Below are 23,956 nucleotides of genomic sequence, written 5' to 3'. Positions count from 1 at the left end.
TCTATCACATGTGCTCAGGGTGAACCTGTTCCCATCTGTGAAAAGCACAGGGCACCAGTGGCAGACCTGCCAATTCTGGTGTTCAATGGCAAATGCCAATCGAGCTCCACAGTGCCAGGCAGTAAACACAGTGTCAACTATAGGACGTCGGGCTCTCAGGCCACCCTCATGAAGTCTGTTTCTGATTGTTTAGTCAAAGATATTCACACCAGAGGTCTGCTGGAGGTAATTTTGTCGGGGCCCGGCAGTTCTCAATCTGTTCCTCCTTGCACAAAGGAGCATATACAGGTCCTGCTGATGGGTTAAGGACCTTCTACGGCTCTGTCCAGCTCTCCTAGAGTAACTGCCTGTCTACTGGAATCTCCTCCATGCTCTGGAGACTATGCTGGGAGACACAGCAAATGTTCTGGAAATGGCACATATTGATGTGTCATCCTGGAGGAGTTAGACTGCATGTGCAACCACTAAATAGCCCAGGTATCGCCTCATGCTACCAGTAGTGATACTAACCCTAGCGAGATGCAAAACTAGTAAAAAACAGTCAGAAAAGATGAGTAGGTAAAAAATGTCAGTGGCCTTCACCTGTAAAACCATTTCCGTTTTGGAGGTTATTTCATTGTTGCCCATCTAATGCACCTGTTAATTTCACTAACACCAAAGCAGCCGAAAATGCTTGACAACCCCCTCTGCTACTTAACTGACCAGAATAATGTCCCAGAAGTTTAATTGACTTGATGCTATTAGGGATCGACCGATTATCGGCAATGCCGATATATCAGGGGCCGATATGCACTTTCCCCGATATATCGGAATCGGCCCCTGAGGTTACCTATATTGCCGATATTCCAGGAAAGTGCTGTACCGGAGTACTGCCTGCAGCTAGAGACATCACCCTGGTACCGGCATCCATAGCCGACGGTTGGCTGTCTTGTAATGACAACCGATGCCGCTTGGCTGTCATTACAAGGAGCGGGAGGGGACGTCTCCCTCCTGCTGCCTTCTGCGGCTCGCCCGGGTCTTCTGTCCCACCGGGAGACCCGGGCATCCTACCTCCACGGGCCACCGAAGAAAAGACCCGATCAAAGCCGCATTTGGCTCTGAACGGGTCTCCATGTAAAAACCTTGGAAATTATGTCATGACATTCGGCGCCAGATTAAAAAAAATGACAGCATTCAAAACAGTCAAACTTGGCTGTTTTGAATGCTTTTAAGTGCAGAGGAGGGGTTTGTGGTCTTTTAGAACCCCAAATCCCTCCACAACTGTACCTGTGAAAAAAAAAAAAAAAACATTTTTTTTAAATGTCCGAAAATATCAGCCAATATCGGCCGATACCGATATCCGATGACCAAAATATCAGTATGGGTATTGGCACTAAAAAAACAATAATATTGGTCGATTACTAGACGCTATACTCTGATTAAAAAGTGTTCCTTTAGTTTTTCTGAGCAGTGTATGTGTGTGTGTGTGTGTAATATATATATATATATATATATATATATATATATATATATATATATATATATATATATATATATATATATATATATATATATATATACACACATACACACACACACACACACACACACACACACATACATACACACACCTGGTTGCATGCATATATACATAATTTACAGTGGAGAAAATTACAGCAATTAAAATGAACGTGGCTTATAGTCAGATTTTGGCATTGTAGTGTTCTGAAATATCACCCAGCAAGTGTTGTCATAAAGCTGTGATTAGCAACTCTGGCAGTTTCATGTTACAGCTCAAAATAGAAATATATAACGGTTTTCTTTAAACCAAGATCACAGAATGCAATGCCTGCATTATTTTATTGAGATTTAATCACGGTATTTGGATGGAAGTGGCTATGAATAGTTGATTATAAGCTGGTAGGGATAAAAATACTTAAGTGGCACAGCATTCCTCACACCGCCATCATCTATAGTTAGGTCAGTAGCTTAGGACAATGACAGGTGGGCGATTGTTGTAACAAGTTTAACTGGAAGGACAGAATTTATAAAGTAACACCTGCTGTCACATTTGTCACAGTGTATTCCACTGGTATGTTGCCAGGTGATCAACCAGCACATCTTCATAGAGCCTGCCCTATGTTTTCTTCTTGGAAAGGATATGATATGAAGTTCATTATTAAGCTCCTACACCCTGTCTCACAGATGGGCATGTTGTCCTTCAATTGAGTATAATGTGTTTTTTTTTTTTCAAACATAGTGCTAAATTGTCTCTTATTGTGTCCTTACACTACAGTGCACTATGGCACCCACCTGATTGTCGTCTGTGTTACTTCTGCTGTTCTGAGTATTATTTATGTTTGACTCGGCTCTGCCATCTGCTGGAAATAATATGATATAGTTACAGTATGAAGGTAGCATTGAATACTTATTGCTTCATCCATTCCTCTGGTGCAGCATAAATAATGTTACAGAATTTCTTTTTTTTTTAATCAGGAAGAGCTATATTGAAAAGAAAAAAAAAAGAAAAAGACACAACAGTTCCATAACAGATCAGTATCCACAGCCAAGCCAGCAGTTCCATGTGCAGAATCAAAATCATTCAATGATACAGACTGGGTATATCCTAACAGAGACCATCAAGTTTATCAGAAATCATACTAGCGACACAATAAATGAAAGACATTCTACAACAGAGGCAACGTCCTTAGTTTTCCTGCCACTCGGCTGAATTCAATAGTCAATGGAGTATATTTTAACCCATCAAGAGCCTATTCAAGATTAGGTCAAGCAGGCTCAAGCTCAGGGTATCCAACCATGGGCCCCTGAGGTTATCATATTTACGAGGGCATCCCCTGTGTTGGTATATATACTTCTCCATCTAGAGAGTTTCTCCTATACACTGGAACCATTCTTTATGGAAAAGGGGATCAGGTGATTTCCAATGCTGTAAAATGACTCTCTGGGTTTAAAAAGGGCTCTAGCTACTGCTTCTCTGGTGTGGGCTGAGGGTTTGAGGTCATTTGGTATGCCCAATAGGCATAGGGTTGAGTCAAAGAGATCTGATTGGCATTTACTGTGTTCACTACCCCTGCCCAGTATATGTGCAGTTTGGGGCAATGCCATAGTAAATGAATGAAGTTGCCATGGTCTTGGAAAAGTGACAGAATGTTTCTATGACAGAGCTTTGCCTACTTCTGTTCTGTAGATAATGAGAGGCCTGCTGAAAATTTGACTAGGAGGTTCTGCTATTACTATAATTATACGCTGTAATAACCCACAAGACTAACTTTTTGCCCCCTGGTGCGCTACAATATCAGGTGACTATCAGTGTGAATTAATTGTCAGTGGTACACAGCAAAATACATATAATAAACCTAGTAATTCCATAGTTGCCAACATTTAAAAAAAAATTCCAGGGACACTTTACAGCACAACTATCAATTGCCACACCCACTTCCCTGAAGCCCCACCCACTCTGCATAATTAATCTCACCTACTTATCACATTATAGAGTCTACTAAAATATAGAGAGAATTACAGGAAATTAAAAAGGGAATTTCAAACTTAAGGCCACAGTATCAGAGTTGGAATAATTCTCCCATTCAGCTGCACTACTTCTGAGTAACATTTATGGGCAGCCTAATTAACAGGCGCTTCCAGGGACCATATACATTTCCTGGGACAGGCTCCTATTTGCAGGGACTGTCCCAGGAAAAAAGGGACAGTTGGCAAGTATGTAATTCTAGTTCCTCATAAAGGTATATAACACAATATAGACCTGGATCAAATCCCATAAATGAATAATCAGCTACTTCATCAGAAATTTAGAATATCACACTACATTTAGAACTGTTTGGCCTTCTGCTTCTATTTTCAGCAAACGTTTACCCCCATAGTTATAAAGTTCCACATCCCAGGCATGAGGTCCTAATTGTGGGGCCACCATACCTGGATAGGAGTAGGTAACTCGGTCTTTATGTATAAAGGAGGAATCCAGGGACTGAGATACCAATATTAGACAATGTGCCGCTTGGAGTATGTCCATATGCTTGACAAGCTGAAGAGGGCTTCATAACTTAGTTCTAGATTAATATTGTTATAGTATCGCAACACATAAAGAAATCATATCACTAATTTGTAACATCTGAACAGTGGTTTATGATAGTAGTATTTTGTGCAGATCCCTTACATTCTTTACCTGCAGCTATATAGTTCCTCTGACTCAGCCCTTTTCTTCAACTATTCGTGTTCCTTTACAGCACATCATGTCTTTACACTAACTACACCCTGAAGACATTACGTCAGCTTTGTCCCTATTCACATGAACACCAGAAATGCGAAAGTCACTTATGGACTTTAACAGGGGGATGTCTCACCAAGAATGGTGGCAACAGTAGAAAGTCACCAGAAATCCAAAGATGCATTTCAAGCATTTATTATGAACACCATGCCACAAGGTCAAAATGTCAAAGTACTGCGGTTTTGCAGGGTCCCCTTCATCTTGGCAATATTGGTATTATGTATGTAACATACACATTTTTGTAAATATTTTATACTATCTTTTCATGTGACAACACTGAAGAAATTACACTTTGCTGCCATGTAAAGTAGTGAGCATACAGCTTGTATAACAGTGTACATTTGCTGTCCCCTCAAAATAACTCAACACACAGCCATTAATGTCTAAACCGCTGACAACAAAAGAGAATACACCCCTAAGTGGAAATGTTCAAATTGGGCCCAATTAGCCATTTTCTCTCCCCAGTGTCATGTGACTGGTTAGTGTTACAAGGTCTCAGGTGTGAATGGGGAGCAGGAGTGTTAAATTAAATTAGGTGTTATTGCGCTCACTCTCTGGTCACTGGAAGTTCAACATGGCACCTCATGGCAAAGAAATCTGAAAAAAATAATTGTTGCTCTATATAAAGATGGCCTAGGCTATAAGAAGATTGCCAAGACCCTGAAACTGAGCTGCAGCAAGGTGGCCAAGACCATACAGCGGGTTAACAGGACAGGTTCCAATCAAAACAGGCCTTGCCATGGTCGACCAATGAAGTTGAGTCCACGTGCTAGGCGTCATATCCAGAGTTTGTGAATGGATGATGCACAAGAAAGCCCAGACAAAGTTTATTGAAGACAAGCAGACTAAGGACATGGATTACTGGAACCATGACCTATGGTCTGATGAGACCAAGAAAAATATATTTGGTTCAGATGGTGTCAAGCGTGTGTGGCGGCAACCAGGCGAGAAGTACAAATACAAGTGTGTCTTGCCTACAGTCAAGCAAGTTGGTAGGAGTGTCATGGTCTGGGGCAGCATGAGTGCTGCCACCACTGGGGAGCTACAGTTCACTGAAGGAACCATGAATGCCAACATATACGGTGACTGTGAAGTACAGCATGATCCCCTCCCTTCAGAGACTGGGCCGCAGGGCAGTATTCCAACATGATAACGATCCCACACCCACCTCCAAGCTGACCACTGCCTTGCTAAAGAAGCTGAGAGTAAAGGTGATGGATTGGCCAAGCATGTCTCCAGACCTAAACCCGATTGAGCATCTGTGTGGCATCCTCAAACAGAAGGTGGAGGAGCGCAGGGTCTCTAACATCCACCAGCTCCGTGATGTCATCATGAAGGAGTAGAAGAGGACTCCAGTGGCAACCTGTGAAGCTCTGGTGAACTCCATGCCCAAGAGGGTTAAGGCAGTGCTGGAAAATAATAGTGGCCACACAAAATATGAACACTTTGGTCCCATTTTGGACATTTTGACTTATGGGTGTACTCACTTATGTTGCCAGTGATTAAGACATTAATGGCTGTGCTGAGTTATTTTGAGGGGTCAGCAAATTTACACTGTTATACAAGCTGTACACTCACTACTTTGTAGCAAAGTGTCATTTTTTCAGTGTTGTCATATAAAAAGATAGAATTAAAGATTTACAAAAATGTGAGGGGTGTACTCACTTTTGTGAGATACTGTATGTGTTCATAAAAGAGTTTGAAAAGTATCTTTGGAGTGCTGGTGTCCTACTACTGTTACCATTGGTTCTGCATGACGCCACTCTTTGTGGTCACCACAAGCATCCTCTTGGATTATATTTGGACAGTGCAGCTCTATACCAGAATTATTTCACAGGTGGCAAGACACCCTCTGTCTAAAAGCATCACCACTCTGCATGGCTGATGGGTGTTGGCAGTCAAATACTGTACACCTTTAGAGCAAAGAGGGCACTATGTTTCACATATTTTGGTCATGCCCAAAATCTTAAATCAAATGGATTATCTACAGATTGACAGACTTTCAGATGCCAGCTGACCATGCGCTTCATTCTCCACATAACCTGTATGTTGTTAAACAAGAACAAATGTTCTCTACTCATCCACTTGCTTAACACAGCCAAAGCATACATGCCACTGTATTGGAAACCACACCCTTGCCAATTAGCTTATGGTTTGCCAAGATAAAGGAAATACATATGATAGCAGTATTAATGGCCATGGGTAAGAACAATGAGGAACAATGTCATAAATGATGGTTTCTACTGAATTGATTTCACCTTTTCTACAGACTACCACTCTATGGTATCTTATGCTGAATAGATAAATAGTCCCCTCTCTGGACACTGACTGTTGGCACAGTGTACCAAACCAAAAAAATCAGTGCAAAGCACCTATCTCCTGCGCTCTGAGAGGCGATCTTCTAACCACATCCAGCCATACTCTTGGGTCTACCAAAAATCTTCTACTTGGCCTCACTTGCATGCTTTGGCCTTGCAGCCCCTTTCAAGACCAGGGTAGTCTGAGACCACTAAAATCGAAAAACAAACACAAGGGCGTACAGGCCTAGTGCATTATACAGTGGGTACGGAAAGTATTCAGACCCCCTTAAATTTTTCACTCTTTGTTATATTGCAGCCATTTGCTAAAATCATTTAGGTTCATTCTTCTTCCTCATGAATGTACACATAGCACCCCATACTGACAGAAAAACACAGAATTGTTGACATTGTTGCAGATTTATTAAAAAGAAAAACTGAAATATCACATGGTCCTAAGTATTCAGACCCTTTGCTCAGTATTTAGTAGAAGCCCCCTTTTGATCTAATACAGCCAGGAGTCTTTTTGGGAAAGATGCAAGTCTTTCACATCTGGATTTGGGGATCCTCTGCCATTCCTCCTTGCAGATCCTCTCCAGTTCTGTCAGGTTGGATGGTAAACGTTGGTGGACAGCCATTTTTAGGTCTCTCCAGAGATGCTCAATTGGGTTTAAGTCAGGGCTCTGGCTGGGCCATTCAAGAACAGTCACGGAGTTGTTGTGAAGCCACTCCTTAGTTATTTTAGCTGTGTGCTTAGGGTCATTGTCTTGTTGGAAGGTAAACCTTCGGTCCAGTCTGAGGTCCAGAGCACTCTGGAGAAGGTTTTTGTCCAGGATATCCCTGTACTTGGCCGCATTCATCTTTCCCTCGATTGCAACCAGTCGTCCTGTCCCTGCAGCTGAAAAACACCCCCACAGCATGATGCTGCCACCACCATGCTTCACTGTTGGGACTGTATTGGACAGGTGATGAGCAGTGCCTGGTTTTCTCCACACATACCGCTTAGAATTAAGGCCAAAAAGTTCTATTTTGGTCTCATCAGACCAGAGAATCTTATTTCTCATCATCTTGGAGTCCTTCAGGTGTTTTTTAGCAAACTCCATGCGGGCTTTCATGGGTCTTACACTGAGGAGAGGCTTCTGTCGGGCCACTCTGCCATAAAGCCCCGACTGGTGGAGGGCTGCAGTGATGGTTGACTTTCTACAACTTTCTCCCATCTCCTGACTGCATCTCTGGAGCTCAGCCACAGTGATCTTTGGGTTCTTCTTTACCTCTCTCACCAAGGCTCTTCTCCCCCGATAGCTCAGTTTGGCCGGACGGCCAGCTCTAGGAAGGGTTCTGGTCGTCCCAAACGTCTTCCATTTGAGGATTATGGAGGCCACTGTGCTCTTAGGAACCTTAAGTGCAGCAGAAATCTTTTTGTAACCTTGGCCAGATCTGTGCCTTGCCACAATTCTGTCTCTGAGCTCTTCAGGCAGTTCCTTTGACCTCATGATTCTCATTTGCTCTGACATGCATTGTGATCTGGAAGGTCTTATATAGACAGGTGTGTGGCTTTCCTAATCAAGTCCAATCAGTATAATCAAACACAGCTGGACTCAAATGAAGGCGTAGAACCATCTCAAGGATGATCAGAAGAAATGGAAAGCACCTGAGTTAAATATATGAGTGTCACAGCAAAGGGTCTGAATACTTAGGACCATGTGATATTTCAGTTTTTCTTTTTTAATAAATCTGCAACAATGTCAACAATTCTGTGTTTTTCTGTCAGTATGGGGTGCTATGTGTACATTCATGAGGAAGAAGAATGAACCTAAATGATTTTAGCAAATGGCTGCAATATAACAAAGAGTGAAAAATTTAAGGGTGTCTGAATACTTTTCATACCCACTGTATGTAGAGGATAATGCACTAGGCCGGTGCGCCCTTGTTTGTTCTTTTTTGTTGGCACAGTGTGCCTGCTGTAGGAAATCTTTTGCTTCCCCTTTTACTGCCTACATTAATCTCTACGGTAGAGAGGTGCTGAATTTCTTTTTTCCCCGCATAGCAGGAAATGAAATCCTTTACTTCCCTAAGTGAAAGCACCACACATAGTGTGCACAAACATTGGCTAGGCACACTTTTAACCCCTTTCTCCCCCCAGATGTTTAGCTCCTTCCCAGCTAGTGTCATTAGTACAGTGCACTGCTCAATTTTTTAGTGTCACTAGTTTCCACAAAGTGTCGTAATATCGCAGTCACACTAAAAGTCACTGATCGCCACCATTACTAGTATAAAATAATAAATAAATAAAAATTCTATACCATAGTTTGTAGATGCTAGAACTTTTGCTCAAACCAATCAATATACGCTTGTTGGGATTTTTCTACTAAAAATATGTAGCAGAATGCATATTGGCCTAAATGTATTAGGAAATTAGATTTTTTAATTTTTTTTTATTGGATATGTTTTATAGCAGAAAATAAAATATATATATATTTTTTTCAAAATGGTCGGTCTTTTTGTTTATAGGGCAAAAAATAAAACACACAGTGGTGATCAAATACCACCAAAAGAAAGCTCTATTTGTGGGAAAAAAAGACACAAATATAATTTAAGTACATTGTTGCATGACCACGTAATTGTCAGTAACGTAGTGCCGTATCGCAAAAAATGGCCTGGTCATGAAGGAGGGCAAATCTTCCGGAGGTCAAGTGGTTAACCACTTAAGCCCCGGAGGATTTGGTTGCTGAAAGACCAGGCCCTATTTTGCGATTCGGCACTGCTTGACTTTAACAGATAATTGCGCGGTCGTGCGACGCTGTACCTAAATGAAATTGATGTCCTTTTTTTCCCATAAACCGAGCTTTCTTTTGGTGGTATTTGATCACCTGTGCGATTTTTATTTTTTGCGCTATAAACAAAAAAAGAGCGACAATTTTGAAAAAACAACAATATTTTTCACATATTTTTATATGAAATTCTCAAAACAAAAATGTAAAAATCTAAATTTTTTAACATTTTAGGCCAATTTGTTTTCGGCTACATATTTTTGGTAAAAAAAAAATTGCAACAAGCATATTTTCATTGGTTTGCGTAAAAGTTATTGCGTTTACTAACTACCAGAAATATTTATATCATTTTTTTTTAACTAGTAATGGTGGCGATCTGCGATTTTTTTTTTGCGGGACTGCGACATTGCTTTTGGGGGTACCAGTGACATTATTAAAGCAATCAGTGCTATAAATATGTACTGTTACTGTAAAAATGACACTGGCAGGGAAGGGGTTAACTTTATTGGTGATCAAGGGGTTAAGTGTGTCCCTAGTGGCGTGATTCTAACTGTTAGGGGGCGTGGCTAGTGAAGTAATCACAGATACATAAGATCCTACATAACAGGATCGCATAGCCCCTGTCATTACTTCAGGGAGAATGACAGACGGCTGTGTTTACATCAGCCGTCTGTCTTTCTCCCTCTCCTGTGGGAGCTCGCGAGTGGCCGGCGGAGCCGCCTGTCACACGCGCGGACTAGGCAGGGAACGAGCGGGGGCGGCACGTGCCCACCCCCTACAGGCTCGTGGGCGAGTGACGTTCCCCTACGTCACTTTGCCCAGGAGAGGCTGACTGTCGCAGTAAATAGTCGTGCGGCAGTTGGCAAGTGGTTAAATAAAGAATTTAAAAAAAATATTGTACATCTTTTGTCCAACAAACTTACCTGTAGTGAAGAATGCACTAAATGGGTCAGTTTGTCTAAAAGCAGTGTTTCAGTCTGGGGCACATTTATGTCTCCTCTTGGCTTCTTTTATCTCTTGAGTACTCCAGCAATGAGATCTCTGTACAATAGTTCCCACCTCTGTTTTCTTGGTTTACCTCTGTTCCCATCTTCTGTTGGAGTATTGTTTTCCCACCCAGTAGAGTGTTACTATGTCTGTTGAGCAGCACAGATCAATGCAAGCTCAGTACCGGCGGTCCCCGGGTTACAAAAATCCGACTTACAAAAGACTCCTACTTACAAAACGGCGGGAGACAGCAGGAGGTGAGGAGAAATCTACCCCTAGGAATGGAAATTCTCTCCCTGTAGGACTTCTCATGGGAAAAAGGAGTCTCCACCAACGCTTTATCACCAATCCTTGTTTCCACAACAACCCAAAATGTTTAAAATCCAATTGTCATAGGGACAGAAAGTGAGGTGAAATCTTCTGAATGGGGGCACGAACAGCAAAGCAAACATTACAGGGGTGGTGGTAACCCTTCTCTATGCTATCCAAAAAACCTAAAATATATTTTTTGGGCTGAAGCTACACTTAAAAAATGTACCTCTTCCGACTTACAAACAAATTCAACTTAAGAACAAACCTATAGACCCTATCTTATTTGAAACTGGGGAACACCTGTACAAGGGCACATAGAACACAAGCGTTTTCTATGTGTCCTGTTCACACCATGTGCACTGCAGTGTGCTTAAAGCGGAATTCCGGGCACAAAAACAAAATTTCAATAAACATACCCCCGGGACAGTCAGGGCTAGTACATTCCACAATGGCTAGCCTCTGATCTGTCCAGGTTCGCACTTACCTGCAAGAAGAAATACTCACTTTTAAAATATCTTCTCCAGCGTTGCCATCTCTGTTGTGGGCAGCTGAAGCCGGCGCGATCCTCTTCTGCGTCCTCTTCCGCGTCTTCTTCTCCCAGAATGCGCCTTCAACGGCTCCTCTCGTCACTTCCGGTGCGGCGCCGCATTCCTCCACAGCTTCTGGGCATGCCCAGAAGCTGTTTAGCAGGGAATGCGGCGTCGCCCCGGAAGTGACGAGCGGGGCCGGTGCCGTCGCATTGATTCCTGGGAGCGATGACGTTCAGCTCCCAGGAATCATTGCAAGCCGGAAGAGACGGCACGGGCCGAGGCCGCAGAGGGAGGAAGTGACGAAAGGTGAGTATTTCTTTCTACAATTACAAGGTAAGTAAAAAAAAAAAAGAAAAAAACCTAACTATCCAATTCCTTTTCAGGTGAAGGAGATCAAGCGGATGGGCACAAAAAAAAAAGGTTGATTTTGTGCCCGGAACTCCGCTTTAAAATCCATAAAATGCATGCAAAAAATATGCCCCCCTTCCCCCCCAATCTCTACTGCTGGCCAGGAGGACTACTGCTATCATGTGGAGTTGCAACTAACAGCTCCTTGTGGAAGCGGTATGACCAGCCTCCTTATTACCACCATGCCTGAAACCTCCCCACCACTGCACCTTCAGCCCAACCCCTCATACTCTCACCACTGCAGATGATCCCCATTATACTCTCCCCACACCACACCTGAACATGAATCCCCACTCTCACTAAGGTGCCTGGCCCCATCTTCCACTCCCCACCACCACCTCTCTCAAATGCCTTCACTTGCCACTGCACCAACGCCTTTCTCTGCACTCATTGCTGCTTCATCAATGGTTGCCTCACCACTGTACCAATGCACACTTCTGTGCTCCCCACCACTTTAGTGACAAGTGCCCTTGTATTCAGCCTGATCAACCATCAGTTAGGTGTTCGGAAATGGGAACTGAATCTAAGATCTCAACTGGTTTTACCTGATAAATGATTTACAATTCTATGCAGCGTGTCTCCCAAGAGAGAAAGCATAACCAGATCATTGACCTCATTGCCTGCAAAAGCACAGCATGGCCAAGAACACATTTCCAACCCAGTGACGGAACATTGAAGCAGTAGCTGTCTCCAGTCAGTGAGTGTCCTCTGTCCCTGGACATGTTCACTGCAACAGTGCTTGATGTAGTGCCTCCAAACATCCTAAAGTCTTCTGAACAGAGAATTACAAGAAACTGATTTTGAGATAAATTTTACATCGAATTAAACTTTTAATGATTGCTAATAAATACATAAAGAACATTAAATTATGTTTTTTTTTTTTTTTTTTTTTTTTTTTATATATAAATCCGCCTGAAGTTCGGCTTCTATCCTAAATTTGTATTTAATATATACTACATGTTTTCTAATTTATCTCACTAAGGTGACACATGCATTTCTTAAGCAGCTGAAGGTAACACTCTGTAGATGGCAGGATCCTTATTTTCCAAATGTCTTACTATATCCACAAGTGTTCCCTGTTATTAGGCACCACCCTATGTCATTCTCAGAGACAGGGACTACTCAGCATAGAATTAGAAGACAAGATTATGATTTTCCACCATCCACAAATGTAAAAAAAAAGTTGTTTTTTTTTTGGGTTGCTTTGGGTGCAATGTATTACAAACATGAGATGACTGTAGTGGTTGCCTCTCTATACCTTTATTGTTCCCCTGCAAGACAAGACAGCATATACTTACTGCTCTGGTTACCAAATTATCCAAATGAAACCTGGGAACACCCTACTGACCATTCCCACCTTTAACAAACAACACCCTCATTTCTAGCCACACCCACAAATGCATAACCCTATTTTAACACACCCTCAGTTTACTGGTTACAGAATTTTGGAACAAGAGGTAGACATTGAATCTTTAAAGACAAAATACCTTGTGCACCAGGAGGATGTCAATGATGCGTAGCGCACCACAGAAAATTGTGGATGTGGCTATATTGCAGTAACGGTCAGCAAAGCCTAAAGGGGTATTGTTAAATAAAACCATTGCCTATGCTGCTATAGACCAAGAGAGCATAAAGCATAGAGCTCTGGGGTCAGAATTAAATAATACATGGAGTGCAGGGGTGAGGAGTAAATAAACACAGAGTGCAGGGATAAAGAGTAAAAAAAAAAAAAAAAAACACAGATCGCAGGGGTTAGGAATAAATAAACACACAGATCACAGGGGTCAGGAATAAATAAACACACAGAGTGCAAGGGTCAGGAGTAAACACACGGAGTGCAAGGGTCAGGAGTAAATATACACACAGAGTGCAGGGGTCAGGACAAAGTCAACACAGACTGCAGGTGTTAGGAAGAGATAAACTCAGAGTGTATGGGTAAGGAATAAGTAAACACACAGAGTATAGGGGTCAGGAGTAAATAAACAGAATGCAAGGGGTCAGGAGTACATAACACACATAGTTCAGGGGTTAGGATTAATCAACCTGCGGTAACCTTTCAACTTTCTAACCCAAGTGGTTTGATACATGTTCATAACTGCTTGCGCTAGGGATTTGCAAGCATTGAATATTGAATACCAGTGGAGACAAGCTCTGGAGGTCCATACTAGAGCCCTGCGTGGGACTGTTTTATTAAACCCGCACCCGTTAAATGTATGACCAGGACCGCCCGCACCCAAAATGTTTGTGTCCACTCCTGCGGTTTTGCCCTATACTCGCCGTATAAGACTATCCCCTCTTCTGCGGCAACACCATTTCATAACATCAGTGGAGCCATCATGTCCCTATTAAATATTTTAGCCCGCTGGATGTGCCCTAATATGTACTGTAGCTTCTGCTACATACAGAACTTCTCTATTATTAATAGTTTAGCCCACTGGATGTGTATACAGTAAGCTTTGGCTACTTACAGAACGTCCCTGTGCTGTAATACTCTATTGGCACTTTTCCACTGCAAGTACCGGCTAGTACCGGCTCGGCTCTACTCGGCCCTGCTTGGCCCGGTTTGCTTTTCCACTGCGGTACCGCATGGTATAGTGTCGGAACGGTTCGGTACGGTACGGTATAGGTTTGCTTTTCCACTAAAGTAGTACTAAAGTTAAGTGGGTGGGATAACAATGGGGTGGGTGTGATTCTCTGACCAATCAGTGGCTAGTAGTGACTGCATGCAAAGGTTTGTATGATATGGTACCAGTTTGGTACCTGTTGGAACCACAATCGAGTAGGTACTGTTTTTTCAGAGCCGTACCGTACCGTACCGTTCGGTTCCATGCAGTGGAAAAGCAAACCTATACCGTACCGTACCGAACCGTTCCGACCCTATACCATGCGGTACCGCAGTGGAAAAGCACAAAAGCGTGCCGAGCCGGTACGGTTGTATGCAGTGGAAAAGCGCCATATGTACCATGCTGAGCCAATCACTGCAAGCTGTGTATTCTATTATTGCATAGAAAGCCTGCTCGGATTGGCAAAGGTTGTGTAAGCCCGCCTCTCTGACTCAGCCAATCCGAGCAGGCTTTGTATGCATTAATAGAATACACCGTTTGCCGTGATTGGCTCAGCACGGTACATAGAGTATTACAGCAAAGGGACATTCTGTAAGTTGCCAAAGATACTGTATACACATCCAGCGGGCTAACATTTTTAATAGGGATGTTCTGTAACTAGCTGAAGCTACAATACCTCGTGTATTAGACGACCCCCGATTTTTGGGGTATATTTTTCTATTATAAAAAAAGTAATCTTATACGCCGGAAAATACGTTACACCAAATTGCACCGTTCCCCGCGGGTACCACGGGGGTCTCCGCAAAATTTTTTGACCGCCAACTCCTGCCCGCAGCAGAGGTAAAACCGCCCGCTCCCGTGGGAGCCCAAACCCAATGCAGCCCTCTAGTCCATACCTCCTACCTCAATTCTCAATCTCAATTCTAGCACTGTAGCCCCAGAAACCTCTGTTATTCAACTCTTCCAGGAGTGTTGAAAGCCTGCATCCCCGTAGGTTTCTTCTTCTAAAGCCTATGTCGCTGCAGAGTCCTGTAGTGACCACCAAACTTTACAAACCTCCAAGTTGCACTAGATGTTTTATGTTAGATTTCTATGATGAAATAAATTGTTTTGGCATCTAAACCTACTGGTAGTGCTTTTGTCTCTAAACTCCTGGATCTTGTCTGCATGTCTGACCCCCTCCTGTGTCTTTGGCTGCCTATAGACTTCTAATAATCTGGGTAAAATTGCTGATTTAAGTTCTGCATAGATTTATAGACACCATTATCAATCCACTGACTGTTTTGTTGCCTGCGGTTACATTTGAATCATTTTGATATAGAGAGCAGTAAAATATGCTGGTACTATAAGTATAGAATAACAATAAATTCTCGATGTACAGCGGGTGGACTAGTCCTTTAAGACATTTTTATAAAGAGCTGTCTTACCTTCCTTGTATGAAGATCTCCGTAATATAACCTCCTGTAGAGATAGAGGACTGTTAGTGAGCACATTATACATCTGTTACCCAGATGAGGAAAACTCAGACACAAATATAATCAAAGCTGCAAATTAATTCAAGATCAGCCATTACAATATAATAATTACCAGTACCATATACTGTATCACTGTTTCACAACTGTATTTATTATTAACACATTCTTCTTAATTACAGAAAATATTTGTTAAGTACCCCTTAAAGTGTGTCATTTTTTATACTGCTAATATCCCCAGGGGGGAACAGCCGATTCTGACCTGCTGGAAACAGGGGTCTGAATGTGAGGTGAGAGGCTTAGCATCGCGGGTGATGGAGAAGCACGGAGCACTTTTGCATTATTTATTCACTTGAGTGGATCACATTGTGGCCGTTTTTACCTTTATTTTTCTGTTTTTGATTTTTTTTATATCTCAATATCTGTTTTTATAGTGATTCTCATTCAATAAATAGTGAATATAAGATGGGAATGCACAGAGCATTAAGCACTATTTATTTACTATTTATTTACTAGTTGTGTACACTGTATTTTTACAATATTTTTATATTTCAGTTTACTCTATTGATTCATTAACATTTTAGTAGCTTTTTAAGTCATTCTGAATATTTATTTTTCTGGCTCTACACTTATTTTTGGTATATATATTGCATTATATTCTATAAAGGAGTGAAATAAAAAATCTGACCACTTCTACTCACTCACCCAGCGCTTAGAGCTAATTCATATGTATAATCAATCACTTCATACAGTATATAATAATACTATGCAAAATATTATCAGAAAAAAGCTGCTGCTATAATCCAAAAATATCAATCTTTACCATGTGTGTTGCACTTCCCAGATTTAGGAACAAATCCATCTGAAGAGAGAACACATTAGCAGCGCTACATATAGTCCTTATTATCTCGAGGAGATTTCTGATAGGAATGGTTCATTAAATGTAATTCCTAAATGCACAGTCCTTAATAAACAGTCTTTGTCCTACACCGGTGTATTAGACAGTAGTGATCGATCAATATCGTTTTTTTAATGCTGATACCAATATTTTGGTCATCGGCCGATATTTTCGGACATGTAAAACATTTTTTTTTTTTTAAAGGTACTCCTTGTGGAGGGATTTGGGGGTCTAAAAGACCCTAAACCCCTCCTTGGCACTGAAAAGCATTCAAAATGCCAAGTTTGGCTGTTTTGAATGCTGTCAGTTTTTTTAATTTCATACACTGCGCCTTTAAGGAAACTCAAATCACTGGTTCCACTGCACCTCACACCGACCTCCAAGAGCCAGGCTACACTCCCTCCTGTTAATTCCACTCGGTATTCAGTATGTTCAAAGATAAGATCCAAAACATCGATTTCCAGTGATAACCATGAAATAATAGAAGGGGGGACTCCTAGAGCAGTATTGCTAAAATACCTTTGTTTATTGTTAAAACACTTCCCTCTTCTCCCCTCAAACATTACACTTACACAAAACAAAATATTGTGATTTGTGAGCATATATATATCCAGTAATGCACAGAAGGTAAACCTGTACACTCTGGTCCCGCTACATCGCTCTCACCCTCTGTCGCTTTCAACCGGCTGACTGGGGGCTCCCAGGTAGCTTGTACGGCGTCCAATTACCTAGGTGACTGCGTGCTCACGCTCTGACGCATTTCGTCATCATGACTTCAGCTGAGGGCGTGGGCACGAGGCACAGTCACTTGTATTTATCCTCCTCCTCCCTAACCCCTTCAGCCGCCCCTGATACCAACCAACAGCTCAGGACCAGTGTCGAGAGGGATTTCACATTATTAACTGGAAGGCCTTTCCAATACATAGTACATCATTGTTCTTTTCTAAACCAATGGGATATAACTCATCACCTTTAATCTGCTCAAATGTACTAACCAGATTCTTAGTGGCATTTTTTTCTATACTGGGACATTTTTTTTTCTATACCCAAATTATTAAAGACAGGTTCATCGAGAAAGGGTATAATGGGTTTGTATTAGATCGCACCATTAGGAAAGTGAAAGAAATCTCACAGGCAGAGTGTCTTCAGAATAAAGAGAAGAACATGAGTGGGGTTTCATTACAAATTATAATGAACAGTTTAAAGAGGTAGAGGAGATTTTTAAGAAGCATTAGAACATTTTAAGCATGGATAAAATCTTAGGAAAAGTCCTTCCAGAGGAACCTGTTTTTATATAAAGGAAAGCCCCTATGTTTGGGGATAAAATAAGCAAAAAGGTTTTAGATCTCCCAAAGAGACCTAGGATGTTTTGGGACAGGGCCAGATTTTATGCCTGTAGAAGGTGCAAGGCATGTAGGCAGGTCAGCACACATTTGAAGGGGGTTGGCCTCCTTCACCTCAAAGGCTAATGGTAGAGTCTTTGACATCAAGGAGTTCATATCCTGTAATTCTACTTATGTGATATATGGGTTGGAGTGCCCATGTGGCCTGATCTATAAAGGGTGCACCAAGAGAACTTTGGGTAAGAGGGTGTCCGAACATATACATAACATTCTGATAGGATTTAAAGATCACATTGTGTCGCTGCATTTTAGACAGAAACACAATAGGGATCCTTCCGGTCTCAAATTTTGGGTCATAGAGAAAATGCAACCAGTATGGCGAGGGTCTAATCAAGTTAGAGAGTTATCTAAACGAGAAACGCAGTGTATCTGACTAATGCCCTGTATCCAAATGGTATGAATAAAGAATTATATAGCAATTGTTTTATTAGTGATTATTGAAAAAGTTGGGTGTAGATATCCTTGTGAGATTTTGATGGTAGATTTATAGATTTACCACTAGAATACACAAGGTTTATATTCTATCCCTACAGACCAGTCACAAGTAATGCTTCAGAGGGTAGTGATCAGAATATTCCCTGATCAAATAGAACTTCCGGTATTATTGGTTACGGCCCTTTACGGTACATTGTAGATTAACAGGGTACAATGTATAGTATGAATTCGGGAATGTGAGCTCAAATAACTATTGTAAATGAGAGATAGTGGAACAAATGCAATTTAATTTATATGAAAGGTTTAATTTTTGATGCATATTTTATACCCAATTACATGTAATAATAGCCTGTATTTTAATATAAGTTATTCTTTTAATATATGGAATTTTTAATATATGCTGTTTTGTGATTTTTAACTGGTGGTTTTTGTGCACCACAAATCTGATCAGATGTGGGTCCCTAGTCTGGAGAATTTTAGTATTTTCTACATATGGTTGGAATGAGTTCCTGAATTAATATCAATATGTAAATACATTTAATTTGAACGTATTCAATAAAATTGTCTCCCTATCAAGTATAGATAGGATCGTGAATGCACATCCCAGTATAGAAAAAAATGACACTAAGAATCTGGTCAGTACATTTGATCAGATTAAAGGTGATGAGTTTGATTCCATTGGTTTAGAAAAGAACAAATGATGTACTATGTATTTGAAAGGCCTTCCAGTTAATAATGTGAAATCCCTCCCGACACTGGTCCCTGAGCTGTTGGTCGGTATCATGGGCGGCTGAATGGGTTAAGTGTTCGGGGAGGAGGAGGATAAATACAAGTGACCGTGCCGTGATGACGAAACGCGTCAGAGCGTGTGCACGCGGTCACCTAGGTAAACGGATGCCTGGATGCCGTACACACTACCCAGGAGCCCCCGATCAGCCAGTTGGAAGCGACGGAGGGTGAGAGCAATGTAGCGGGACCAGAGTGTACAGGTTTACCTTCTGTGCATTTCTGGATATATCAGCTCACAATATATTGTTTTGTGTAAGTGTAATGTTTGAGGGGAGAAGGGGGAAGTGTTTTAACAATAAACAAAGGTGTTTTAGCAATACTGCCCTATGAGTCCCCCTTCCATTAATTCATGGTTATCACTGGAAATCGGAGTTTTGGATCTTATCTTTGAACATACTGAATACCGAGTGGAATTAACAGGAGGGAGTGTAGCCTGGCTCTTGGAGGTCGGTGTGAGGTGCAGTGGAATCAGTGATTTGAGTTTCCTTAAAGGCGCAGTGTATGAAATCTTGCTGGTGAGTGTGCATTGCCTAGGGGAAAGCATGAGAGGTGTGGTGAAGGCGCATGCTTGGACTGTCTAATACACCGGTGGAGGACAAAGACTGTTTATTAAGGACTGTGCATTTAGGAATTACATTGAATGAACCATTCCTTTCAGAAATCTCCTCGGAGATAAGGTCTATATGAAGCACTGCTATGTGTTCTCTCTTCAGGTGGATTTGTTCCTAAGTCTGGGAAGTGCAACACACATGGTAAAGATTGATAGAGATTGCACTTGTGGAGTGAGCACACACATAAGTGATTGCAGCGGGATTGATTTATTCACTTATCTTTATCCTACGTACATCTCATAAATGTTTTTACATCACTACTAGATTTGTGCTGATTGTACCCAATATTCATATTGCTACAATCTGACTGGGAGCCTGTCATATCATCATACAGTGAATCAGCTGGTGCAAGCAAGTGTGTACAGGAAACAAGAGGAGGAGACTGTATTTAGACTGTATAGGAAGATGTCTCTGAGGTTGTTGCTGAAGTAAAGTAACCTCCCATCCCTAGATCCAAGTTTATCTGCGGCTCCTTGGGGGGTGCAATACATGTACAGTACATTGCTTTAAAATGAGCACTAAATTTGTATAACAGGCTCTACGGTCCAATATATTATACCATAGTCCATGAAGTATAAGAACTCACCCAAGCTCTACCGCAATAAAAGGATGATGGGCTGTGTGTCGGTGCTCTGGCTATCCCATCCAACATGAATCCATATGTAGCAGGATTCCCAGCCTTTTGCTGGATGTGGGTCTGCCAGGGTTACCGCTAGTAACAGCATATTTAAGCATGTTCTCCAAGTGTGAGTACTGAGACAAGAAACAGTCCAGTATCTTTGGGTTTTTTAGGTTTATTGAGAACTTGGATGGGAGAAGGAATGAGTGGGATGAGTGGGACACTCCTCTGGCTCACCTATGCACAATTTGAATGGGACAACTGAAAAATGCCTATTGACACTGACTTGACGCTGGCTGGATGCCGGTCAATGCCGGTTGGCGCTGGTTAACGCTGACTTGCTGTCGGTTAACTCTGAGCTGACTTCTGACACTCCTTTGTGGCACAAAGTCCTCTGTACTTCTTCTTTTAGCCCTCCTGGCTGAGGTAGCTACTTGTTGATCTGCTGCACTGCTGTAACACCTCAGGGCCTGCACTGGTGCCCCCTTTCTTACACTTCTCTTCAAGGCTCAGACACTGGCACCCCCTTTCTAAGCCTTCTCTACAGGTTAGCTGGTTCTGGATCCCTCAGACCTCCTGGAGTGGTCCCCTATCCTAGGCAGACCCCTGGGTAGTTTCCAGTACTAGCGACACTGCTTTCCCGAAAACTCCTGCCCAGCAGCTCCACAAGGTCAGGTCCACAACACACTGGATCCCTTTCTGCAGCTCAGCTCAACCTTCTGTCCTTCAGGCCGACCGCCGAGGACACCTTCACTAGCACTGACAGCAGGAGAGACAGCTATCACCCTCATCCTGGGACTCTGCTTCCCGCCAAAGACACCCTGTCACATGCTCCCCTCAGACTTTTACCCCCTCCCAGGATGCATTCCGGCAGATTCTGCCCTCTGGGATAGATACAAGCACTGGTGTGCTATTGGCCAGGTTTTCTTCACTGTCCAATAAGAGCCCTCATTGGACACAGTGGGGAGACTCCCCAAGCTATACAGACCCACCTGGAACACATGACAGTCTAGCTGAACAATTAAACCCCTCTGATAAGCAGACAGGGCCTCCTTTATAATTTGCCTAGCACCTACCTAAAAGGGTGCTACACATAGAAATGAAAAGCTGGCACATTATCTTATATAATTTTGTTTTGCACTCAAGCATTACAACATCATATATACCATAGTCCACAGTCCAAGGCAGATCAGCACACAGCTTCTGCCAACAAAAGGTGCCTCTAACTTCTGATCACATTTGTAGGAGCCTCTATAGAACGTATGTATGAGCTCCTAATACTTTTCCGAACACTTTCAGAATGCGGAAGTTGTTACTCATGACAGGATTATACTAGTGTAAATAATAGATGGTGTAATCTTTCAGTCCACATAATGATAGAATAATTTACTGTTTAGCAGCGGAACATTTTCTTCATCATTATATTACTGGTTTCAGTTTTCAGAGCTTAAAAGTGTTGAGAGACACTTGAAATAATGGTGTGCCATTACGTAATTCGTTCATTCACATTCCTTCTAAATGTCTGTCATTTGGGGAGACCGTTCCTCTTTGGAAATCAAATCTCTCTGCCTCTCCATTCTCCTCTTTTTGGTCTATGTATAGACTTCTATACAGAATGTACTAGTTAAAGAAGAATTTTAAATAAAAATTCAAAATATGAGAACAAGTAGGTTTTTTATTCTGAGCGAAACATACCAAATATCCTGAGAATGTTTGTATGAATGTTTGTGTTAACTTTTGTTTAAAATTCTACTAATGTATGGCCATAGGTGTGCACAGCCTATTGCATTAGGGTGTGCACCTCTAAGCTCAAACACATGCATGTGTATATACAGTATACTGATTACTAAAGGTGTCAGTAGAGCAGTGGACGGTGTCAGTAGGGCAGAGATTGAAGTCAGTAGGGCAGTTGATGGTGTCAGTAGTTTTTATTATTCTATTTTTTACAATTTTATTTTTTTTAATGATCTTTCACAATTTTTTTAGGAGCCCCATTAGGGGGCTTTGCTGAAATATCAGGGGTTTAAACAGTGGGAATTTGCACGACACAGGATAATTAGGGTGTGCCTGGGCACATCTGGCACACCCTGTGTGCATGCCTATGTGTATGCCCAGCTTTACTTGCCTGTTCACACTCATCTTTTACCATCTGCCGGGATGAATTAACTCCTGTGCATGTGTGGTAGATATGCCGTGCAGCCAGTCAAGATGGCTAAAGATCCTGAATCAAGAACAGGACTGGGTGAAGATGTCAATGCTGGTGATAGAGCTCACGGACATCACATCGCTGGAGGGGAGTATAATTCTTTGTGTTATACCACGCCAAACTTTTCATCAAACGTCTAAATAGTTTAATTTGTTATTTTGGAACGCCAGTATAAAGAAAAAGGAGCAGTGAAAATAAACACACTTGTGGGTTTAACCAATTATATTTTTGATTATTAATTCTTCATGGTCCAAATGGGACATGACAAGGGTGTGTCCCTTGCCTACATACTTAGTAGTACAGGATGCTACTCTTTCTCATCTCGGAAAATGCCCAGAAAGGTCAATAAATGACATTGTATCTTTGATGAATTCTAAAAACATTCTGTAGCCCATTTTGATTGGTGGATTTCTATGGGAGGAGACAAATGGATATAACAGACTTCTTCTGGTTAATCTGGAGTTTGCAGACAGTATAAAGGTAATAAGAGGTGTGGGTTTTTATAGTGTGCTGGCAAGGACTGGTTTCAAGGGACAAGGCATATTTTCAACATCCTGTAGGGCCCCTCACCTAGGAAGAGCATGGAGGTGCCATGACAGTACCTCTATGTCATAAATGCCTAACTTGCTCTTACAAATTTATGTTCTGTAAGTCTTGCTTTATCCACGTCCTATAACAGTATAAGGCTGTTGCCACTCTCATTTTTGGGGAGCAATATTTGAACAAAGTGTATTGATACTTTAGCTTTACACTTCGTTTCTGTGCCGCTTTTACTTCTCTTGTTTTTACCAAAAAAAATTTCAATAAAATTTCAGTAATGAGAGAGCCCGATACCTCCTGTGCTTTTAAGATCCAATAATGAATTCAAAGCACAAAATAAACACTGAATTAAATGACCCCTTGTACAAATGTTACAACCTACTTTGCTCTCCTGAAAAACAAAAAACTGAAGAGAACCATGAATAAAATATTAACACGCAGTTCTACCTTCAGCAGGAAATTCATTGTTTGTTCTCCCTGTACTATTAAATTTGACCACTAGATGGAGTCTGGAATAAATTGACTGCTTTACAGACGTTCGAGACTGTAAAGCTTTACAAAGAGCTCCAATCATCAAAAGGAAACTGGTGCATCCTGGGAGCTCAGATTCCTTTTCAAGAACTGAGGGACTAACTGGTGGACTAAACCTACACATCCCCTACAGGTAGCATCACTGGTGAGCATGGACTTGTTGCCATCTGCAGCCTAGTTATTTCATTGTGTTTTTGTATGTTTCATAGATTGATTGTATTTTTTTCTCATCTGTTTTTTCCTGATAGTTTCATCCCACCCTGTTTTTGTCAATAAAGCTTCAAGATTACATTCGGTCTTG

At 41.7% G+C, this 23,956-nt stretch overlaps 1 protein-coding gene across 8 annotated transcripts in view; it reads right to left on the bottom strand.

Moving 5' to 3' along the window:
* SORBS3 (sorbin and SH3 domain containing 3) overlaps nt 1-23,956 on the bottom strand; it is a 125,752-nt gene that overhangs the window by 65,357 nt on the left and 36,439 nt on the right. For 6 of the 8 annotated variants that reach the window (XM_082255777.1, XM_082255775.1, XM_082255781.1 and 3 more), the window contains exons 8-9: nt 15,579-15,612; nt 2,293-2,360 (exon numbers count right to left, since the gene is read on the bottom strand). In XM_082255777.1, the coding sequence (XP_082111903.1) occupies nt 2,293-2,360; nt 15,579-15,612 (102 nt within the window). The remainder of the gene's footprint in view (nt 1-2,292; nt 2,361-15,578; nt 15,613-23,956) is intronic. The other 2 variants (XM_082255778.1, XM_082255780.1) reach the window with 1 other exon arrangement.

This window comes from Pelophylax lessonae, assembly GCF_965119305.1.
Source record: "Pelophylax lessonae genome assembly, chromosome: 4".
NCBI classification, from domain to species: Eukaryota; Metazoa; Chordata; class Amphibia; order Anura; family Ranidae; genus Pelophylax; species Pelophylax lessonae.
Note: the sequence above shows the minus strand (reverse complement) of the source record. Positions and strands in the feature narration are given on the sequence as shown.